This window comes from Monodon monoceros, unplaced genomic scaffold (genome assembly GCF_005190385.1).
Source record: "Monodon monoceros isolate NGI ecotype Baffin Bay Population unplaced genomic scaffold, NGI_Narwhal_1 Super_Scaffold_18, whole genome shotgun sequence".
Lineage (NCBI taxonomy): Eukaryota > Metazoa > Chordata > Mammalia > Artiodactyla > Monodontidae > Monodon > Monodon monoceros.
The window spans coordinates 65265153-65284998 of NW_021703774.1; the positions used below are offsets into that span (position 1 = coordinate 65265153).

The following is a 19846-nucleotide window of genomic DNA, read 5'->3' on the forward strand; positions in this document are numbered from 1 at the left end:
TTCAGATTCTTTGCCCATTTTTTAATCCATTTATTGGTTTTTTTGCTATTAAGTTGTTTGAGTTTCTTATATATTTTGGATGTTAACCCCTTATCAGATACAGGGTTTGCAAATATTTTCTCCCATTTCACTCTTGATTATTTCCATTGCTGTGCAGAAGCTGTCGCTTCTTCTCATAGATGTACAAAGGAATAAAGAAACATGTAATATAACCAACTTAGACTTTTAAAAAGCATCCAATTAAAAGCATTAAAATGATTGACCTGAAGTTGAGGTCAAAATTATTTTATTATACCTAGAGAACTGACTTAGGAATAGAAAAGTAAATGGGTTCTTCTCTTCAGAAATGCATAAATATTGGGATCTCTGAGAGTAGTGTCAGGCTGGGCTTTAAGAATGATCTAGTTCAATAATTCTCACTCTGGTCTGTAGATACCTGGGGGTTCTAATGACCCTTTAAGGGGCCTGCAAAGTCAAAACTGTGTTTATAATAATACTAAGAGGTTATTTGCCTTTTCCCTAGGTTGCCACTTGCATTGACGGCATAAAGCAACAGGGGATAAAACTGCTAACTCCAAAGCACAATTTAAGGCAGTGGCACCAACTGTATGTTTCACCGTTACGTTATGCACTCACAGTAAGAAATCAAAACCAAAACAAAACCTTGATGAAATAATTTAAAAAATTAATTTTATTAAATTTTGAGCTCTGTGTGATGAAATAGGAAGTACGCACTTCTGTACTGAAGTACAAAGGCTGTCTTCATTGGAAGCTGTTACACAATTGAGTTCTGAGCTGAACCAGAACAAGCTACTCTTTTTCTCGGAATACCATTTTTAATTGAAAGAATGACTAGAAAACTATGGTCATTCAGACTTGGGTATTTCTCAGACATTTTCTCAAGAGTGAACAAAGTGAGTCTGTCACTTCAAGGAAAACATCTGACAGTAATTATTGCCAATGATGAAACTCAAGCTTTCAAATGAAAATTAGAACTTTGGGAACATTTGTATTCATGATCATGATCTTGACAGCTTCCCAGTAAGTAAAGACTTTTCTGAAGATATTGGTGGTGATATTACATTCGATTTTTAAAATATTGTATATAGTGAGATGGCATCAACGTTTGAAAGATCTGTATAACTTTGTGAACAAATATTTTCAACCGACCAATGCATGGGTGAAAGATCTGTTTAAAGTACAAGAAGGACCAATGAATTTTAATGTAACAGAGCAAGAAACACTTGTTGCTATGGTTTCAGATTCCATAATGCAACTCCTGTTTAAGAAACTACCCCTTGTCGAGTTTTCAGGAAGCATCAAAGAAGAATATCTACAATTATATGAAAAGGCTCTTAAAATGCAACTACAAATCTATGAGGCGGGGTCTTCTTCATAAGCTTCCATTGAACTCTCCTTGGAAAGCAGAGATCATGTTAAATTTGTCTTCTTTTTTTCTTATAGAACCTTGCACAGTACTTTGCACATAAATGTCAAATTAAATGAAGGTGCTTCTGTACTGACAAAAATTAGCTGTCTTGTCTGGCTGGGAAAATGTGTGAAACATCTACAGTCATGTCTTTAAGGTTAACAAAAAAATGTTCACCAAATCCAAAAATAGTAAGGGTATACTGGGGGCAATCTTTAGTAAGTTAGGGTTACTTGGGGATCAGTAAAGGAAAGAACTACTTCATACTGTAGGTAATAAACTTGGCTTCTTATTACTGCTAAGAAAAGACAATGGCAGAAAACAAAAAGGAATTTGAAGATGATTTAGAGAAATATATATATATATATTTAAGGAGGCCTAAATTCCTACTCTGAGAAGATTTTAAAAATTAATAATTTAGGGCTTCCCTGGTGGGGCAGTGGTTAAGAATCCGCCTGACAATACAGGGAACACGGGTTCGAGCACTGGTCCGGGAAGATCTCACATGCCACAGAGCAACTAAGCCCGTGCGCCACAACTACGCTCTGAGCCTGCGCTCTAGAGCCCACATACCAAAACTACTGCAGCCCACACGCCTAAAGCCCATGCTCCACAACAAGAGAAGCCCGTGCACTGCAATGAAGAGTAGCCTCCTGCTCGCCGCAACTTAAGAAGCCCACGCGCAGCAACGAAAACCCAATGCAGCCAAAAATAAATAAATAAAATACATTTTTAAAATTAAAAAAAATTAATAATTATATCTACCTGTGTGCTCCTCCCCGATGGTTTCTCCCATTAGCCCCTCAGAGGCAACTACTATCCTGACCTTGGTGTTTCCATTTTTGTGCCTTTTTAAAAAGGTTTATCATATGTATGAGTGAATGGTTAAGCAATATATTCCTTTGTATAAAGGGCATCACACCATATGGTATCTTCTGGGACTTGCTTTTTTCACTGAATGTTAATATTCCTGATATTCTTTTATGTTGCTGCATTGTAGCTATGGTTCATTTATTCTACTGTTGTATAGTATTCTGTTCTGTGAAGCTAGCACAACTTATCCATTTTTTCATTGGACAACTGAATTGACTCCAAAGTTTTGATTTTACAAATAGTGCTATTATGAACATTATTGTACTTGTCTTCTGGTGTACATGTACTCGGCATATATATCCAGGCATGGAATTCTGGGTTATAGGGTATGCAAGTATTCGCCTTTACAAGACAATAGATGTGCTTTGTATCTAATGTTTATTTCAGAGATAACATCCAGTGTAGCTGCATTAGGACCTCTGTGGGTTACAGAATCCTAAACTGCACAGGCCATAAACCCAATCTAGTATAACAATTCCTCTTTCCCACCCCCTCTCCAGCTTCCCCAGGACACGTAGAGACAGATAAAAGCTCTCTCTCTCTGCCTCTCTGTCTCTCTCTCTTCATTCTTTCAGTTATGTTCTTGCCTTCCTCATCCCTGATGATAACAGATTCTCTCCCTGAGGCTTCCAAGCTCCTGACCTAATCTGGGCCCCCTGGGGAGAATCTGGAGATTTTGCTGATGCCAGACATACCACTCATCCTTTAAGGTTCAGCTTAATTCCCATCTTCTTCAGGGTGCCTTCCCTTATTATGCTGACCCAATTCAATTCAATGAAACAACATTTACAGAGAGTTTAAATATGCCTCATTAAACTAGACACCAATGAGTCAATGTAGATCAGAGAGCTCAAGGAGCTCTCAAAGTGTTCACCGTCTAGTGAACAGAAATAAGATAGTAAAAAATTAAAATGCAGTGTGACGATAGAGGTCCACACAGACACATGGATGACGGGTACAGAAGTGAGACACTTAGCCAGCTGCACCCACTTCTTCCTTTCTTGATCTCGGTTAGCTTTTATTGTCTGGACATGACTTCCTTATTTAGCATGAGCTTGCAGGATGCATTCATGAACATGGTACCATTAGCTGAAATCAATTCCATGTAGAATGGTTATAACATAGTATCTTTGGAGATCCAACATAGTCCATTGGCAGTTAAGCTTCCACTTTGGTCATCCACCAAATGACATACCTCTGGTCATCATTTCTTGCAACTTCCATTCATACAGTTGTTAATCGATCCTCTCACGCTGCAGTGATATTTGTGGACTTTTACCAATTTCCAGTTTCTTTCTCATCTTTCCACTTGAAGGTGTTAGGAGCCACCATGAAACTGGCATTTTAGAAGGAGCTAGGAACCACCATAAAACTCAAATTTTAACATCCAGCATGATTCTATTCCTTTATTTCTTTGTGGCATGTCTGGACCAATCACAGGTACATATTTTGTAAATCACTGTGGGTCCAAACTACACACAGAATAAATGGCACAAAGAAAAAGTACACTGGATAACCTCATACCACATGATTTAGGAGAAACGTGGTAGAAAGCTCTTTGGCTGAGGTCATGAAATGGTGTGCTAACTCACTGACCAAAGGTTCCTGTAGAATCTGGCAGGCTAGCTCTCATTGGCTGAGAATATACAATGGCAGTCCAAGCATAGAAAATAAAGTATTACTATGGTACCAAAATAGATTTATGTATATCTTTAAAGAAAAATATTTCAGAGATGGATTAAAACAAATAATTGCTGCTCTGGCATTGTTCTACTCAATCACATGTTTCTGAGTCCACTAGGATCCTATGGGAAATTTTTATATGCCCTGCTTTAATTGTTTAATGGGTAGGAGTATTACTGCCCCTCCATCCCAAATTGTAAACTTTCTATAGACAGGGACACTGTCTTATGGGTATACTTAACATAGCATCAACTTGGGTATGTAGCAGAGGCCAACAAAATACCAGCACGTAATTAATATTTGCTGAACAAGGCTAGGACGAGAGAATAAGTAGAAGAAGCAAAGGTCCATCCCAGAGTCCAACACCTTCGTTAGGCTGGAGTTTCCCAACCTCAGCACTATTGACATTTTGGACCAGATAATCCTTTGTTGTGGAAGGCTGTTCTGTGTATTATAGGATGTTTAGCAGCATCCCCAGCTTCTACTCACTAGACACCAGTAGCACATCCTCCCCGCAATGTAACAATCAAAAATTTCTCCAGACATTGCCAAATGTCCCCTAGGATGGGGAGGGATTGCCCTTGGTTGAGATTGCTGCATTAAATCTATCATCTCATTGCTTCTCTTTCAATCACCAGATTCTGGTCTGGGCAACAGAAGGCAACTCCTGGCCTAGATAGAACAGGAATATGTTGTCATGTTCAGGGAGAATATACAATTATAGCTAAACTCTAATTACCACTTTGTACACGTTTATTTATACTCACCCATCCCTGTTACTCTAGCGAAACACTGGGCAACTTATAAAACTACTTATGCTTAAGTATGGAACAGAAAGAGGACAACTAGAAAGAGTTGGATTTATTGGGGGTAGTTGAGCAACACGGCAGGTGAATTATTTACTAATATTTGGCAGAACCCTTTGTGGCCTGAAGCTTCAGGTGGCCAGACAAGTCTCTCAGCTCCATGACCAGGTGACCAAGGATGACCCTCATATCCTGCATTTGTTTGAGGAGAACACGCATCTGGTGATGCAGATGGGGATCTGGGAAGTGCAGAGGAGAAGAGGAGCCCAGATCCTTAGAAGAAGGGGTAGGCAGTGGAGGCAGAGGCCCAGGGGGCTCCTTAGAAGTAGTTTCTGGAGTAGCTGATTTCTGAGGAGCTGGATTCAAGGTGGGGGGTGCAGCAGAGCTGGAGGGACCTGGATTATGGGATAGGAGACACAGACAAGAGTGAAGTCTGACTCTGGCCCTACCCTCATATTCCTGGTCAGTCTTTCTTATTCTCTGAAAATAGCTGTGGGGCCCAATGGCAACAAAATCTTGAGGACTCTCGTCCAAATTTGAATGTGAAGCAGAGTTACTTCTGCTTGAAAATCTTGCACAATGAAGCCTCATCATTAGAGGACTATGGATATTAGCCAGTTCTTCCCCTTTCAGTCTAATTCCTTACAACATGCATGTGGTAACTGGCCCTGGGTCAACCTCTTATTGTATATGCCATTAGTGTAATTCCTTACCCTTGTGCCAGCCTTCAGTGTTTTGAGGACACCTCTGCTGGCTCCTCGAGTCACCTCCTCTTCAGAATGAGCATCTCCCATTCCTCCCATTATTTTCCTTCTGACATGACTCAAGCGCCCTCACTACCCTGGACACCTCCTCTGGGTATATTTCAGGTCAAATGCAGCCTTCTTAATGGGGACTCCCAGAATTGAATAGGAACTCCAGACTACTTCGTCCTCACAGTAGATACTATATTCCTACAAATGCCCAGAGGTCATGTAGGGAGTGTAAAGTCTACGGGGAAGCAGCTGTGGAGTTGGCTCAGGTCTTCGTTTGATGAGGTATATACCACAGTCTGAGGGAGAAGTTTCCTATTTGTGCTTTCTTCCATCACTAGCGACTCTGGCTTATGGTTCCTGCCTCCCATGTGTCCTTTCTTAACCTGCTTACACTGAACCTTAGCTCAAAAACCCAATTGTCCTATCCCCCCCCACCCCTGCCTTTTCACACACACCAGACATATACACACTAACTCACCCTGCACTCTGATCTCCAGCTTGGGGCTCTGTTTCCAAACTTGGTTGTCCTCAGTGGTTGCTTCACACCAGTAGGACCCAGAGTGTGCCTCTGAAGCAGTGGGGATCTGGAATTCTGAGGAAGGGCCCCTGCTACGCACTGTCCTGCTGTCCTTGTAGAAGGAGAAGAGGAGGTGGGCAGCTGACCTCTGCAGGGGCAGCTTTGTCTGACAGCTCAGGGTTACCGGGCTTCCCTCTTGGGGCTCAGCTGAAGGTGTGGCTCTGAGAACTGGGGCTCGAAACAGTTCTGGGGGAGAGATAGGTGAGGAAGAAGAGCTCAGCCATCCTACATTCAGGTGGACCCATGACAGGCAAAGACTCCCAGTCACACTTTCCTTCCCCTATTTCTATCAGGAAGGAGTTCTCTTAGAAAAGTTCCATTTGAAACTTTCAAGTCCTATCTCTCTTCAATAGACAGGACTAGAAAAGATCTAGAGATGGGCAAATCTGACCGTAATCCAGATGCCTAGTCAGTGAACATTGGGAAGCATAGAACTGTAGGACAAAGCAGCAGGAAACATGCTGAACTTGGAGCTGGGCTAAATGACTTGAAAAGGCAATGCTAAGATGCTGTCCCTTTTGAAGCCCAACTTGGACATTTGTCAGCAACCTACTCCTTAACCCTTCAGTGACCTTACCATCTCCAGTGAAAGACATTTCTGGTCCCTCTGTCTCTCCCCACCTGCCTCTGCCACAATGACACTGCCTCTAGCTCTTACCTTGAACTGTGATAGCCACAGGAGATGCCGTTTCTGGGCTCCCAGGACCAGGGCTCCTGAAGATAGCACTGCAGTGGTAGTGCCCGCTGTCTGCCTTTTGCGCCACGGCGATGGAGAATTCCTTGTTAGGTCCAGGGGGACCCAGGGCTGAGCCATCTTGGTAAAAGGTGACCTGGGTCAGTGGCCAGTCTTGCCAGGCCTGGCAGCGCAGAACCAGAGGGTCTCCCTCAAATATAGGCCAGGCTGGACTTTGGAGGATCAGCCAGTCTGCGGTCCAAAGCAAGAGCTGAGTGTGACCCACTGCCTTCCTTGGGAGCTCCCTCAGTGCTGCCCACAACAGACCACTCTAATCTTTCTCTGAGGGGCCAGGTAACTTTCACCACTGGTTGGGAGTATGGAACAACTTCTCTAGGGCCTAGCACAGAGGGCACCCTGGCTCCTTGGGCTGAAGATGGGGTAGATGATATCTCATCCCCTGGCCAGTTTCAGGGGGCACCTTCCTGAGTGGGCTGTGGGGCTGAAAGGAGAACTTTGGGAAATGGGAGAAAGACCTGGCCTGCACTGGTCAGTCCTTCCTGGGACCTCACCATAGGACACAATCAGATGGAAGGGTTCACTGAAAGTGTAGCCCTTGACCTGGAAGTCGACTTCCCTTGGGTCCGTCAAGTCATCCTCAGTGTGGCAGCTGCCCTCCTGGGTGCTGACAGGTCCTTCGCACTGGAGCGCCTCAAAACTGGCAGCTGAGGAGGGCATGGTCCGAGAAGAACCAGAAAATGATGCTGTGACTGGAGAAAGAGGACAGGAAATTGCTTTCCACAAGAGTTCCTCCCTCTCCTCAGGGAATTATAATTTTTAGAGTGGAATAGGAAGACATCAAAACTTTTTTTCCAAGAGACCCATATGGATCTCTCGGAGGGATACAGCTGACTTGATTCGCTGGCTTCCAGGTGCTGTCAGTGAACGGACTGTGGTTTGAAGAAGGGGTGCGGGGGAGAGAATGGTGAACTCACCAGCATGACATCCAGCTGCAGTGCAGGAAGCCAGAGGCCAAAGACAACGAGGACCCCAGAGCAGGCAGACACAGGACAGGAGGGAAAGGGAGATGATCAGATTCTAACATTTGTTGGGTGTTTACCACATACCAGACACTTCCAGCCATGTTCACACCTTATCACACAAATCTTGCAAGATTTCGAGGTATGTGACTTCACTCCCATTTTATAAATCTTAAATGAAACAGGTTTAGAAAAGTCAATTCGTTTACCCCAAATTTAAAAAGTGAGTAGGGAGCAGAGCAAGAAACTCAGGTATGTCTGAGTCCAAAATCAGCGTTCTTTTTACTTCATTTTTCAGACATGATCTACTTTAGTCTTCAGACCGTCCCTGGGGACTTTCTTCCAAATTTTCATTTCCCCAAATTCGCTTGGTTCTTCATCCTTGAATATGTTATCTACAAACTAGCTTTTAGTATCTTCTTCCTTGCTCCCCCTTTCAGGTCTTCCTTTTTCAGCCATCTCTAACTTAATGTCCTCTGTCCCTTGAATTTTCCCTGGCAATGGTAGAGTCCATCCTGTGTCTTTCTCTCTACACCTGAACCTCTACTCTCAGTCTGTACTGGTAACTATGGAACAATTCTTTCTTTGCTTGGGGTTGAATAGAGTTACAGATTTCTTACCACATGTCTCCTCAACCTATCTCTTAGTTCCATGGTTGACCAAGGCAAGGTAAATTTCTCCCATCTCCACAACTGCTTCTTGTCCCTCATAATGCCTCTCCTCCTCTTCTGGCTCCATGGTCATTAACATGTACTCAGTTCTTCACTCTGTCCTTTCCTATCCTACTTGCTTTTGTTCACTTCCACTTCCAAAAGCCCAGGACTCTTCTTTGACTTTGTAACCTCCCTTAGCAAGGCCCCTCTCTACTTCCTAATTCTCATTAAATCAGTACCAAGTGCTTTCTTTAGATCCTCTCTCAGCTCCCTTCACCACTCTGCTACCCATTTTCAGTTCCTCCACTGTCACTCAACTAGACTCAGCCTCCTGTCTTTTTCTAAAATAAAATACTGTTGGGCTATCAGGCACTTTCACTCAATAAACTATGTGGTAGTTGTTATTATTCTCATTTTATGGATAGGAAAACCAAATTCAGAAATATGAAAAGTGACTTTTTCAAAGTGGCATAGAGCTGGTAAATAAAAGAAGAGGGGCTTGAAAACAGAGCATCTGATTCCGTGTCTAGAGTTCTCACAACAATACCACTGCTGTATCTTAATACAGTCACCCAGTCCTGTCTCTATGAGTTCAATAAAACAACTATTGTGCAGGGATAAAGCAGGTGCTGAGAATTCAAAGATAAATAAGAGAAAGTTAAAAAACAAACAAAAAGGCATTGTCCCTGCCTACAAATAAGTCTCAGTTCAGTGGATGCACAGGCATGTGAAGAGATTGTTTCAGCGCAAGGAAGAAAGTAACATGAAAGAGTTATCACAGGCAGCCATCAAAGCAGAGAGGAGGGCTCAAGGAAGATTTCCTGGTAAAGATGCCACCCAAGCTGAGTCTTTAGGGATGCCAAGAGTTTGTAAGTGAGAGAGGACTAGGGAGCGATGGGGAGAGCTCATTTCAGGCAGAGGTAGCAGTATGAGCAAAACTTTGGAGATAGGTAAGAGTCTGGTGTGTGAATATAAGCAAGTTGGGATTTATTAGAGAATAAATTGCAAGGCTCAAAGGGTGAGAGAAGAAGCTGAAAAGTTTTAAAAGATGCCAAGTTATGGTGGACCCTTAATGCCATGATAAGTATCTTAGGCTAGCAGACTTGAATTTTAGAAATCACTCTGGCTGCAGAGTGCAGAATGTATTTCAAGGACACAAGGCTGAGATATGAAGATTAGTTAGGGAGTTGTTGGTCTAGCCCAAGACAGAAATGATGAGGGCTTGTCCTAGGATACCGTTAGTTATGTTTCAGGGAAGAGACGGGCTCTAAGACCAACTTAGAAGGTAGACATTGCCAAACTTGATAATTGATCATGTGTAGAGGATGAAGGAGAAGGAGGAATCTAGGTTGTCTCCCAAGTTTTTGACCAGGATATCAGGGTGGATACCATTAACTGAGATCAGAAATAGTGAAAGATGAAATTAGGAGAATTCCCTTGTGGCCTAGTGGTTAGGATTCCGGGCTTTCACTGCCATGGCCCGGAGTTCAATCCCTGGTCAGGGAACTGAGATCCTACAAGCCCGCAAGCAGTGTGGCACAGTCAAAAAAAAAAAAAAAGATGAAATTAGGAGAGGGAGGGACCAAGAGGACAGAGCTCTGGTCATATTGTGCTGAGATACCTTGAAACATACAGGTAGCTATGTCTTGTGCAAAGCTTGATGTTTGAATGTGAAACTCAAAAGCATGATTGAGGTTGGAGATATGACTTAGACCTCTTAATTATAGAGTTGTAATGGTAAAAATTATACAGACAAATAGCTCACTAAGGAGACTGTAAATTAAAAAGTAGGGAGCAAGGATGCAACCGTAGAAAACACCAGTCTTTAAGAGAAAGAGGGACTTCCCTGGTGGCTCAGCAGTTAAGAATCTGCCTGCCAATTCAGGGGACATGGGTTCAAGCCCTGGTCCAGGAAGATCCCACATGCCGCGGAGCAATGAAGCCTGTGCGCCACAACTACTGAGCCTGCATGCCACAACTACTGAAGCCCGTGCACCTAGAGCCCACACTTCACAACAAGAGAAACCACCGCAATGAGAAGCCCGTGCGCCAGAATGAGGAGTAGCCCTCGCTCGCCACAACTAGAGAAAGCCCATGCACAACAACGAAGACCCAATGCAGCCAAAAAAAAAATTTTTTTAATTAATTAAAATAAATAAATAAAATAAAAATTTTTTTTATAAAAGAGGAAGAGAAGCCACCAAAGGGACCAAGCGAGATGCATGGAGTACAGGGAGAAGCCAGGGGAGTAGAGATTGCCGAGGAAGAATAACTGATCAACAGTGCCCAATACAGAGAAGTCCAGCAGGATAAGATTTTAAAAATGTGCAGTGTTGGGCTTCCCTGGTGGCGCAGTGGTTGAGAGTCCGCCTGCCGATGCAGGGGACACAGGTTCGTGCCCCGGCCCAGGAAGATCCCACATGCCGCGGAGCGGCTGGGCCTGTGAGCCATGGCTGCTGAGCCTGAGCGTCCGGAGCCTGTGCTCCGCAATGGGAGAGGCCACAACAGTGAGAGGCCCGCGTACCGCAAAAAAAAAAAAAAAAAAAAGTGCAGTGTCAGTATAAAGGTCATAGCACCCTGACCAGTGGAAGTTTCCAGTGGAAGCCAGACTGCAAGCATTGAGGAGTGAGTGAAAAGTGGGGAAGTGGAGAAAGCAAGTTCAGACTACTCTTTCAAGAAATTTATCTGAGAAAAGGAAGAAAAGAACTGAGATGGTAGCTAAAGAAGACATCACAGTCAAGGGGACTTTTAGGATGGAAAAAGTTTGAAGATTTTTGTATTCAGAAAGAGCCATTCAGTCCTGCACACCAAACTTTCTTATACTATCCTTCTTATCCCACCTGAACACGGCTTCTTTGGAGGGCTGAAGTTAGTCCATGCTTCTTTCCTTTGGGTCTTTTCCCCAAAGTCAGGAATATCTCCATTTCCACACATTCCAAGATTTTACTTACCCAGTAGCATCTGGGCTGCCCAGAGAATAGCAGGAGAAAAGTAGAAGGCCCCAGCCATGAGGACACAGCCCAGCTTCATGGTGACTGTGTTTAGGTCCCCTGCAGCTTCTAACACACTGATTTTCTTCAACACGATACCTCTCAAATTAGAAAAGAGGAAGTAAATCTAACTGTCTGATCTCCTTTCATATGGGACCTATTTTAAACTTTTATTTATTTATTTGTTTATTTATTTTTGGCTGTGTCAGGTCTTAGTTGTGGTGCGCGGGCTTCTCTCTAGTTGTAGCGCACAGTCTCCAGAGTGCGTGGGCTCGGTAGTTGCGACTCATGGGCTTAGTTGCCCCGAGGCATGGGGGATCTTAGTTCCCCCACCAGGGAACATACCCTGCATCCCCTGCATTAGAAGGTGGATTCTTAACCACTGGACCACCAGGGAAGTCCCTGGGGCCTATTCTCAACTTTGCAATCAGCTTTCATCCTTCAGATTAACCAGGTGGGTTCCAGCATCAATAGCACCCTTAGGGTTGTGGATGAAATGATAGCCCTCTCAATTGTTCAAAAATTCTGCCATAGAGTTCAGAGACCTTCCAAAGCACACAATTGTCTGATATCCCACCAGCCTTCACAAACTCTGGAAAAGGTCAGTACAACAATCATCCATTTCACTGATGAAATAACTGGGGACAGGAGGCAGGAAATTGCTTGAAGGCTACCCAGAAAGTCACAGGGAGAGCAATGGTGAGAATTTAAGTGTCCTGCCCTGTCCTGCTCCAAGTCTTACATGTTTCTAGTAACCAGACTAGAGCAGGACAGAACGGGGAGGAAGATTGGTAATGGCACCAAATTAGATATCAGATTAGTCCCCTGGTATAATCCTACCATCCAAAGCCCACACAAATTTGTACATAAATTTTTCTAGACTCATACCTCAACTCTCTGTTTCTACAGTATGACTAAGGCTATCCAGTCTCAGTGGAAATCTGAGTACAAGGCAGAGAGAGTCCCCTGGGAAAGGGCAGAGGGAAAAAGAAAGTCGATTTCCAGAGGACCTAGCAGTAAGCCCAGGCCTCAGGCGCATGGCCAAAGTACAAACCACTGATCCTGAAGAAATTAGAGACAGAAGGCATCCGATAGCTTGAGAAACCTGAGGAGGGTCAGGAATAGGGGCAATATGGAGGCCACAGCATCTCTCTTCAGTTCCAGGGTGCCTTATGGGAACCATTGTCCCTGCCTCCGAACGTTTGCTGTTTGACTGAGGTCTCCTCGATGGCAGGGCCCATGCCTTTTTTCACAGGGACCACACTCCTCTCCCCTCCCCATCATAACACCCACCAGGCCCTCAGATGGTTACTTGGGGATGAAATGAGCCATGATAAATTGGGGAAGGCAGTCCTGCCAGAAGGCAGAAGGAGGGCCAGCGTGACCCTTCAACTGTGCAAAAACCACACGTCAGAACAGACATATTAGCAACGGAGGCATCAGAGACCGGATACTTCTCAATCTAAAATAAGAATTTAGAATAAATTTTCCATTATCTGAGAGACAAATGTTTTTGTGCAGGTGGCCCCGGGGAACCTGGTGAGAGTAGGGGTTGAATATGGGTGTGAGGGGAGGCAGTGAGGCAATAAGCCTTGCAGGTGATGTGATGTGATGTGAAAGAACAAGCAGCCTCAGAAGAGGAAGAGAGGTCTGGGCCAGACCTAATGAAAATTAAGAAAATGTAATGTGTTTAGATGGACCTCCACCCCTAGCACTCCCTAAAATATAGACTCTCAGAATTAGGTCTTTAAGGGGCTTGCAAACTAACCCCAGAAATCTTTTCCTTCTCATGCCACCCCTTCTCCTTAACTGTCCCTACCATTGAGTCGTACCTGAATAGAGGCTCTCATCTCTACGTACCATCTGCATCAACTCTCACAGGATCCTACTCTCAAAATGGAAAGCAAGAAGGTCTCTGAACATACGGGATGAAACTCTCATGTTCTTTACACTGAAATTTCTCCTAAGCTTCTAGAAAATTTCACTCACTTGAAGCTTGATCCATGAGCTATTTAGAACAGATGTGATTCACTTGGAAAAGAGCAACATTGGGTCTGTTACATGCTTATGGAGTCCAACCTCAGTTTCTTGAGTTAGTTCTGCCATCAAGATCACCCCAGAATTTTCTCAGGGCAATGGGGCAAGTCCCCGTCCTCATCCCATCCCAATACCAATTAGACCTTTGATATCATCCCCAACTGCTCCTGGCTTGTCACAAGTGGGCTGATGTTTATTTTTCCTTTATTTTTATTTTTTTTAATTTTTTATTTTTTTTGCGGTACGCGGGCCTCTCACCGTTGTGGCCTCTCCCGTTGTGGAGCACAGGCTCCAGACGTGCAGGCTCAGCGGCTATGGCTCACAGGCCCAGCCGCTCTGCGGCATGTGGGACCTTCCCAGACCGGGGCACGAACCCGTGTCCCCTGCATCGGCAGGCAGACTCTCAACAACTGCGCCACCAGGGAAGCCCTATTTTTTCTTTATTTTTAATTGGGTAGATAAAAGATATTTATAAAAGATGTGAAGGTATAAAGAATAATGATGCAAGGCAGACTTTTGCACCCTCGCCCAGTTGAGGAAATAGAGTATTACCATTATCCTTGAAGTACTGTGTGGGTCTCTTCTGATTTCATCCTCTTCCTTCCCTGTGACAATCAACCACAATCCTGATCTTGCATTTACCACTCCCTTTATTTTACTTTTATTTTATTTATTTTTGCTTTTTAAATTTTATTTATTTTTAAAATTGAAGTATAGTTGATTTACAATGTTATGTTCATTTTCTGGTGTACAGCAAAGTATCACTCCCTTTATTTTACAGTTGTAATAAATATAATTTTGCACTATAAACTTTAGTAAATTGAATAATATTGTATTTATTGTTCTGAACCTTACTTTCTTCTCTCTTTTCTGTGAATTTCTTTATTAGCCTTTTGGTGGGGACAAAAAGTTCTTAATTCCTTTTCTGGCACACTTTAGGTCAGATGTGTGTGTGCATGTGTGTGTGTGCATGTGTGTGGGTGTTTCATGTTTGAAAACTGTTTTTTAAGAGTAGTTTTAGATTCACCCCAAAACTGAGGGGAAGGTACAGAGAGTGCCCACATCCCTCCTGCCCGCACACATGCACAGCCTCCCTCTTTATTGCCAGCTCCCACCAGAATTGGTACCTTTGTTAAAACTGATAAACCTAGTACATCATAATCACCCAAAGGCCACAGTTTACATTAGGGTGCATTCTTGGGGTTGTACATTCTATGGGTTTAGACAAATGTATCCATAATTATAGTACCATATATTTTCACTGCCCTACAAATCCTCTGTGCTCTGCCTATTCATCCATCTACTTCCCCAACCCCTGGAAACCACTAATCTTTTTACTGTCTCCATAGTTTTGCCTCTTCCAGAATGCCATATAGTTGAAATCATACACTGTGTAGCCCTTTCAGATTGGCTTCTTTCACTTAGCAATATGCACTTGTTTCCTCCATTTCTTTTCATGGCTTGAAAGCTGTTTTCTTTTTGGCCCGAAATAAGATTCCAGGGACTTCCCTGGTGGTCCAGTGGTAAAGAATACGCCTTACAATGCAGGGGACACAGGTCCGATCCCTGGTCAGGGAACTAAGATCCCACATGCTGCAGGGAAATTAAGCCCGCGTGCCACAACCACTGAGCTCACTCGCCTCAACTAGAGCCCGTGTGCAGCAAACTACAGAGCCCACCTGCTCTGGAGCCTGCACGCCACAACCAGAGAAGAGAAAACCCGCACAACACAACTAGAGAGAAACCCACGCGCCACAACGAAGAGCCCGCGCGCCTCAATGAAAGATCCCGCATACCTCCCTTCCATATGCCGCAACTAAGACTGGACACAGCCAAAAATAAATAAAATAATTAACTTTAATAAATAAAGCTTTAAAAAAAAAGATTCCACTGTCTAGATATACCACAGTTTATTTTTCCATTCACCTACTGAAGGACATCTTGGTTGCTTCCAAGGATTGGCAATTATTAATAAAGCTGCTATAAACATCCATGTACTAATGATGCAGAGCATCTTTTCATGTATTTATTTACTAACTGTATATATTCTTTAATGAAGCATTAATTCAAATCTTTTGCCCATGTTTTAAAGTTGGGTTGTTTGTTTTCTTATTATTGAGTTGTAACAGTTTGGGCTTTTTTTTATTCTAGATATATGTCCTTCATCAGGCAATACATTTTAGAAATATTTTCTCCCAATCTGACTTGTCATTTTATTTTATCATTGTCTTTCTTTTTGGAGGGGTATCATCCAAATAATTTGTGTATGTGTGTTTGTGGGGTTTGTGTGTGTGAGGTCCAGTATTTCTTTTCTTTTTTCTTTTTCTTTTTTTAAAATTTATTATTGAAGTATAATTGACCTACAACACTATGTTAGTTCCAGGTGCACAGCATAGTGAGTTGATATTTCTATGTGCTACCAAATGATCACCACTCATTGTCTTTTGAAAAGCAGACATTTGAAATTTTTATAAAGTCCAATTTATCAGTTTTTTTTTTACAGAATAATTGTTTTCTTTTATATATAGTTTTTTAATCATATTTATAAATCTCTGCCAAACCTAAGGTCATTAAGATTTTTTGCTGTTTTCTTCTAGTTTTATAGGCTTAGTGCTTACATTTAGATATAGGATCCATTTTAAGAAAATTTTTTATTTATAGTGTGAAATGAGGGTTGAGGTTTAATTTTTACATATGGCTACCAATTGTTCCAGCACCGTTGTTGAAAAGATTATACTTTCCTCATTGAATTGCCTTGGCATCTTTATCAAAAATAAGTCGGCCATATGTTTGTGATCGTACGTCTGCACTCTCTTTAACTTTGTTCTTTTTTTCAAACTTTCAAAAGCTATTGCACATAAATTTTGCATTTCCATACAAACATTGTTGCACTTCCATATAAAATTTAAAAACAGCATGTCAACTTAAAAAAAAGGGGGGACTTCCTTGGTGGTGCAGTGGTTAAGAATCTGCCTGCCAACTCAGGGAACGCGGGTTCGAGCCCTGGTCCAGGAATCCCACATGCCGCAGAGCAACTAAGCCCATGAGCCACAACTACTGGGCCCATGAGCCACAACTACTGAAGCCCACGCACCCAGAGCCCGTGCTCTGCAACAAGAGAAGCCACCACAATAAGAGGCCCATGCACCGCAACGAAGAGTAGCCCCTGCTCGCGGCAACCACAGAAAGCCCGCGTGCAGCAACGAAGACCCAACGTAGCCAAAAATAAATAAATTTATTTCTTAAAAAAAGCCTGCTGGGACCTTGATTCCATAGATCAACTTGGAGAGAATTGACATCTTAACAATTCCAAGTCTTCTGATCCACGAACACAGCGTGCTCCCCATTTAAGTCTTCCTAAATTTCTCCTAGCAGTTTTTAGTATATGTATATCTTGCACATCTTTTGTCAAATGTATCCCTAAATATGGCATATTCTTCATGCTATTGTAAATGGTACTTCAAAAAATAAATTTCTGATTGTTCATTGTTGGTATATAGAAATATTAAACGGTTTTGTATATTGACTTTGTAACCTTGCCGAGCTCACTCATTAGTTATAGGAGTTTTAAAATATAGATTCTTTGGGATTTTCTGCATAGATCGTTAGGTCATTTTCAAATACGGAAATTTTTATTTCTTCCTTTCCATCTGTGCCTTTAAATTTTTTCTTTTATTGCCTTATTTCACTAGCTAGAACTTCCAGGGCTATGCTGAATCAGAGTAGTAAGAGCAGACATCTTCACCTTGTTTCTGACCTTGGGGAGAAAGGATGCAGTCTTTCACTATTAATGACGATAGATGTAAGTTTTTTATATATGCCCTTTATCAGGTTAAGGAAGTTTCCTTCTGTTCCCACTTATTATTTTTATTTTTTAAATTTATTATTATTATTATTTTTTGCGGTACGCGGGCCTCTCACTGTTGTGGCCTCTCCCGTTGCGGAGCACAGGCTCCGGACACGCAGGCTCAGCGGCCATGGCTCACGGGCCCAGCCGCTCCGTGGCATGTGGGATCTTCCCGATCCGAGGCACGAACCCGTGTCCCCTGCATCGGCAGGCAGACTCTCAACCACTGCGCCACCAGGGAAGCCCCCCACTTATTATTTTTAAAAAACAATTAATGGGTGTTGAATTCTATCAAATGCTTTTTCTGCATATATTGAAATGATGATTTTTTTTCTCTATTAATACAGTGAATTACATTAACCGCTTTTCAAATATAAAACCAACCTTGCATTGGTCAAGATAGCCTGTCCTTTTTTATACTGTTGGGCTTGCTAAAATTTGGTTTAACATTTTTTGCATCTATGATCATGAGAAATATTGGTCTCTAGGTTTCTTTTCTTATAATGCCTGGATGTCTGAGTTGAGAAGTGTTCTTTCCTCTTATTTTCTGGAAGACTTTGTGTAAAATTAGTATTATTTATTCCTTGAATGTTTGTTAGAATTCACCAGTGAAGCCATCTGAAACTCGAGGTTTTTATGTGGGAAAGTTTTGATAATAATTTCAATTTCTTTAATAGATATAGGGCTATTGAGCTTATCTATTTCTCCTTGAATAAACTTGGATAGTTTTTGTACATCCAGGAATTTGTCCATTTTGTCTAAGTTATCAAATTTATTGGCATAAAGTTTTATTGTCCTTTTACTGTCTATAGCAACACTGTAGCTACTGAGTGCTTGGATGACTATTTGCAAAGCTATAGGATCTATAATGGTGCCACCTGTCTTATTCCTAAGATTTGAAAAGGTATTGCAGTACACTAAGTTACTCCTCACATCTTGACTTAGCTTGTTTTTATATTTCTTCCAAGAGAAAGAAGGAACAAAGGAAGGGAGGGGAGAAATGAGAGAGAGAGGGAGGGAGGGAAAAAGGGAGGGAGGGGGAGGAAAAAAGAAAGAATACACTCAGGTCCAGCTTCAGGTTGCTCAGGTAGAAGCTGGACATCTCCAGACATGCCAGATATGAATTGACATACCCCTCTTTGGATGCGTGTTTCACCTACAACTAGAGAGTTTTTTTTTTTAATCATTTATTTATTTATTTTTGGCTGTGTTGGGTCTTCATTTCTGCACACAGGCTTTCTGTAGTTGCGGTGAGCAGGGGCTACTCTTCGTTGCAGTAGGCAGGCTTCTCATTGCGGTGGCTTCTCTTGTTGTGGAGCACGGGCTCTAGGCGTGCGAGCTTCAGTAGTTGTGGCACGTGGGCTCAGTAGTTGTGGCTCGTGGGCTCTAGAGCACAGGCTCAGTAGTTGTGGTGCATGGGTTTAGTTGCTCCATGGCACGTGGGATCTTCCTGGACAAGGAATCAAACCCGTGTCTCCTGCATTGGGAGGTGGATTCTTAACCACTGCACAACCAGGGAAGTCCACAATTAGAGTTTTAGAACACACATTCAGAAAGCATGTACAAAGGTGCTCTGAGCTCCCTGATGCACGAGACCTCTCACGCTATTGTTTGTCTTCCAGGAAGCAGTTCCCTGTTCCCAAATAAAGCCAATTCCTTACCTCTAGGAGACTAGAAGTATGAGGAAACTCACCCTGCTGCCAGATGGACCTCATTTTCATAAAGAAAACTCACATATTCCTGGAAGATAGTGCTCAGAACTATTCCTTTAACCTGATTGCTGGCGGCAAATAAATGAATTAAGAGTATTTCAGAGGATAGTGCCCTGGGCTCTTTCTCCTTGAGAAAGTGAAACTGCTTGAGGTTCTTGGACCACAGAGGATTAAACAATATATTTGTGTGCATTTTTTCTTACTCTCTTTGTTATTTATTTATTTTTGGCTGTGTTGTGTCCTTGTTGCTGCGCGTGGGCTTTCTCTAGTTGTGGCGAGTGGGGGCTACTCTTTGTTGCGGTGCACAGGCTTCTCATTGAAGTGGCTTCTCTTGTTGCAGAACATGGGTTCTAGGCACACAGGCTTCAGTAGTTGTGGCTCACCGGCTCTAGAGCGCAGGCTCAGTAGTTGTGGCGCACAGGCTTAGTTGCTCTACAGCATGTGGGGTCTTCCCGGACCAGGGCTTGAACCCAGGTCCTCTGAACTGGCAGGCGGATTCTTAACCACTGCACCACCAGGGAAGTCCCTTACTCTCTTTGTGACAGCTCTGCAGATTGATTCAGCAAAACAGAGTTATTCTGAGCCAGCAAGAGGTACATCACAGAAGCAAGCAGGCTCTTGCTGGTGCCCCAAATGATGGTCTATCTGCCTTCTCTTTGCTGCTTTATTGGGGCCTGTCAGCACAGAGCACAGCCTTCAGCTTTCAGCCCCACATGGACTTATTAATGTAATTTGTTAATTGATTGAAATAAGTCTCTCAATGTCTTCGTT

The 19846-nt window shown here is 42.8% G+C and overlaps 1 protein-coding gene across 1 annotated transcript in view; it reads right to left on the reverse strand.

Moving 5' to 3' along the window:
- Window positions 1-4103: 4103 nt before the first annotated feature.
- Window positions 4104-19846, reverse strand: part of LOC114897868 (Fc receptor-like A) — a 33732-nt gene continuing 17989 nt past the window's right edge. The window contains exons 6-12 of the mRNA XM_029226930.1: window positions 19057-19143; window positions 11441-11580; window positions 7792-7806; window positions 7369-7566; window positions 6782-7048; window positions 6025-6309; window positions 4104-5186 (exon numbers count right to left, since the gene is read on the reverse strand). Coding sequence (XP_029082763.1) covers window positions 4888-5186; window positions 6025-6309; window positions 6782-7048; window positions 7369-7566; window positions 7792-7806; window positions 11441-11580; window positions 19057-19143 — 1291 coding nt within the window. The 3' untranslated portion in view covers window positions 4104-4887. The remainder of the gene's footprint in view (window positions 5187-6024; window positions 6310-6781; window positions 7049-7368; window positions 7567-7791; window positions 7807-11440; window positions 11581-19056; window positions 19144-19846) is intronic.